The sequence below is a fragment of the Helianthus annuus genome, chromosome 1 (assembly GCF_002127325.2).
Source record: "Helianthus annuus cultivar XRQ/B chromosome 1, HanXRQr2.0-SUNRISE, whole genome shotgun sequence".
Classification (NCBI taxonomy): domain Eukaryota; kingdom Viridiplantae; phylum Streptophyta; class Magnoliopsida; order Asterales; family Asteraceae; genus Helianthus; species Helianthus annuus.
In genome coordinates, this window is record NC_035433.2 from 58,143,749 (window position 1) to 58,147,639 (window position 3,891).

At 36.4% G+C, this 3,891-nt stretch overlaps 1 protein-coding gene across 1 annotated transcript; it reads left to right on the top strand.

Moving 5' to 3' along the window:
* The first annotated feature begins 2,444 nt into the window (after nt 1-2,444).
* Nucleotides 2,445-3,632, top strand: LOC110867046 (cytosolic sulfotransferase 15). Its single transcript, XM_022116193.2, has 2 exons — nt 2,445-3,245; nt 3,349-3,632. The coding sequence occupies exons 1-2, from the start codon at nt 2,453-2,455 to the stop codon at nt 3,381-3,383; spliced, it is 828 nt and encodes a 275-aa protein (XP_021971885.1). The 5' UTR covers nt 2,445-2,452; the 3' UTR covers nt 3,384-3,632.
* Nucleotides 3,633-3,891: the final 259 nt, after the last annotated feature.

Here is a 3,891-nt window from a genome sequence, read left to right on the forward strand (position 1 = left end):
TTAAACAAAGCTGCTCATGTTTGCTATGCACATGTGAATCACATGAAACAATAACACCATCATATCCTAATTACACAAAATCACAATAACACCATCATATCCTAATTACACAAAACCACGTATCTTACACAAAACTTCACAAGTTCACTATGCACATGTGCATTACCTAAAACAACAACACCAGCATTTTCTAATTGCCCAAAATCATATACACGTATCCTAAACAAATCTGCTCAAACTCACTATGCACATGAATGATATTATTAACTTTATTTGGTTCACATATACATACTAGGTCGGCTATGGCACTGTATAAGATATGTGCGATAACATAACAAGCACAGTTAACAGATCAACGAGTTGAATCACATTCATATAAATCATTGATGGAAATCAAAATTACTGATAAAAAACAGATACCTAAAGAACAATATATATATATCTACCGGTAATAATCAGATCCTTACCGAGTGTTACTGATAAAAAACAGATACTTAAAGCGTTGCACTTTGCCCTATTTTTTATCCAAAGAAACCCAAGCGTGTTAACTTCCTCCTTCAGACGTGTCAGATTCGTTTGCTTCCTATTAAAAACATCATTCATGTTTCTCCATATAAACAATAGCATAATCTGAATGATTGAGATCATAACCTGTTTCTATTTTTTAGATCCGCAGTAGCGCTGATGCAGATACACAAAATCCTTCAGATCTAGCACGAATATTGATCCCAACTTGCACCATTCAGCGACAAAATCCCATAGACTTTGAGCCAATCTGCATGAAACAAAAAGTTGGCTCACTGTTTCGTCCCCGTCATGGCAGATCTTGCAATCAAGGGCTGGAATTTGGACATTTCTTCTACTAAGATTCGTTGTTGTTGGTAGTCTATCCAAAACAAGCCACCAAACCAATAAATTTATTTTTAGCGGCACCCATCTGTTCCAAAAGAACCCGAAACCATCATTTGGAAACGACTTTTCCTCGATTATCTTCCTGATGTTACGAACTGTAAATAACCCTGAGGATTCCGGAGACCACATCCATCTGTCTGGACCCACCTCAAAAGAGACCGCATTCGCTGCATAAGTTAAGTCCGACAACTCAGCCAGTTCAGACGGGTTAAGTTGCAGCCTAGACCATTGGAGATGCAGCGTTAGTTGTCCGTTTTCTACCCCCATCCACTCTTGTAGACACGCTGATTTGCGACGTTCCAGCGCATATAAAAGTGTGTACCTGCTGCACAACGACTGGTCACCCAACCATACTTCCTTCCAGAATGTTACTTAACTTTCTGAGCCCGCTTAAAAACGACATTAGATCCACCCCCAAACCTGCAAAATCGTTGGAAATATTGGCAATTTGTTTCCACGTACCAGGCGCGGACAATTTAACTGGAATGACCTTATTAACCTATTCTAGCAAATTATGCACATGTGCATAAATATACACATTTTCATCAATATGACTGACCCTTTTAAACTAATATGGCAAAATATGCATATGTGCATAACTATGCACATGTGCATTAACATGACTGACCTTATCAACAGTTTTGCTTCATTAAAAAAAAACCCTAACCCCTAACAAATCCAATTTCGTATTACCACCAATCATATTTAACATTAATCAGTAACAAAATTACATACAAAAAAGCACATAACTACCACATTACAGATTGTGCTATCACACAACAATCAGCCCTAATCCCTCAAAAATTATATACATCACACCATTTTCACTAATGCATATAAGAAACGAAGATTAAGCCTCATATTCACATATAAAAGATCTGAATCGGTGATTAAGCTTCATGCTAACATATAAATATGCAAAACAAAGTGTATAAACTTACAAATTCACGGAACGGTGTAATGACGCTGGATGTTCCGACAATAACTAGGTTATGGCAGTTCATTGGACGTTTGTTCTTCAAATTCTCCCTAATTATGCCACAATCTTCAATGATTCTGTTCTTTTTTGCCCTAATTTCGCATATATAACGAATATATGCTCGATGACTCTTTTATTTGTGCCCTAATTTCGAATATACTACGAATGAAGGATGAAAGGTAAGATCGATATGACGAATTTTGGAGAATCTGGAGTGACGGATGTGAACTGAGATGACGAATTTTGAAGTCCAGGAGTATCAGACGTGGGTGTTTAGGAGGAGGCTCTTAATGTCAGGTGTTTAGGAGGAGACACTTAATTTAAGTTTTGTTATATATTTACAGTATTGCCCCCTGTTCACATTGGTTCTCGCAATAAAGGTGGTTCTCGCATGAACCTTACCCTATATATATATATATATATATATATATATATATTAGTGTAAACATTTACCATATGGACCAATTTTCCAGCTTAATACAAAAATTGTTTTTCCTATATATATGTGTAGTTAGCGTGGATGCAAAGAACAACAATCCTTTTATAAAGAAAATCTTGCTAATGTCATTTGTAACTACACCTGGTTTAGAAGACTATCAAGAAGAGGCCAATCTGGCCCTGATCTTTGATAAATACAAGGATAAATTCACAACTTTCCCAAAAGAGAAAGGTTGGATGACCGAAGAGCTATACAAGTATCAAGGCTTTTGGCACCAATCGAAAAACGTTGTCTCAGTTGAAACTGTGATGGCTACACAAGACACTTTCCAAGCTTTTCCAACCGACATCTACTTAGCCACACTTCCGAAATCAGGCACAACATGGCTAAAAGCCCTTGTGTTTGCTACCGTGAACAGAAACATGTACAAAAACAAGCCTCTATCGGCCCACCCGCTACAAACTTCTAACCCTCATAATTGTTTGCCTTTTGTTGAGTGTGAAGTTTTAAAAACTAGCCCTACTTATGTTGATGCATATTTACCCCGTCTCTTTGCTACCCATATGCCTTACACTTCATTGCCCCAATCCATTCTTGATTCTCGTTGTCGCATAGTTTATATGTGTAGAAAACCTAAAGATGTGTTATTCTCTTTGTTTCACTTTGCAAATAAGTTGAGAGGAAAATCTCATATTGTAATGACATTCGAGGAGGCTTTTGAGATGTTTACTAAAGGTGTTATACCAAATGGACCATATTGGGATCATGTGAAAGGGTACTACAAAATCAGTTTGGAACAACCAACAAAGATTATGTTTTTAACATATGAGGACATGAAAATGGACACACCAAAGTATTTGAGGCGCCTCGCAAAGTTCTTGGGATACCCTTTCACAGAGGAGGAAGAGGCCAAAGGTATGGTGGAAGATATTGTGAGTTTACGTAGTTTCGATAACTTAAGCGAAGTTAATAAACATGGGAGTTTAAGTATCGGTATACCTAATTATGCTTTCTTTAGGGAAGGAAAAGTTGGAGACTGGAGGAAACATCTAACAACCGAAATGAGTGAGATGTTGGATCAAATTACGAAAGAAAAGTTTGATGGTTTGGATCTCGTACTAACTGATTGATTGTGACAAATTAGGTCACACAGGTTTGAAAACTCTATTGTTAGAAAAAAATGTTTATGATTTCAGTAAGTCTTATAATTGTTCCAGAATAAAAGTTGAGTGAGAATGTAATAAGTTTGTAAATTATATTATTGTGGTGTATGAAACTATAAATACATGCTTTTTATAGACATATCAAAAGTAAAAATTAATTAGAATTTTTTAGTAATGCACTGTCCACTGAAAAAGGAAAATATACTCAAGAAGTTTTCCGGAAAGTTGAAATAGATGAATGAAAAAACAAATGAACAAAAAGGAAACGAAACACCTTGCGAAATCAATGCCCACGTCTTACTCCACCACGTAGTTGTTACACATCCTACGGACCACCAGGAGCGTCGTCATATAACATAACATTTTCTTGACTGACAATTGCTTATTTTATTTTAGAG

Excerpts from the sequence above, each read along its gene's own strand:
- LOC110867046 (XM_022116193.2), top strand. The coding sequence starts at position 2,453 with ATGTCATTTGTAACTACACCTGGTTTAGAAGACTATCAAGAAGAGGCC. Across the intron at positions 3,246-3,348 it reads AGAGGAGGAAGAGGCCAAAG|GGAAGGAAAAGTTGGAGACT; the intron begins GTATGGTGGAAG and ends TGCTTTCTTTAG.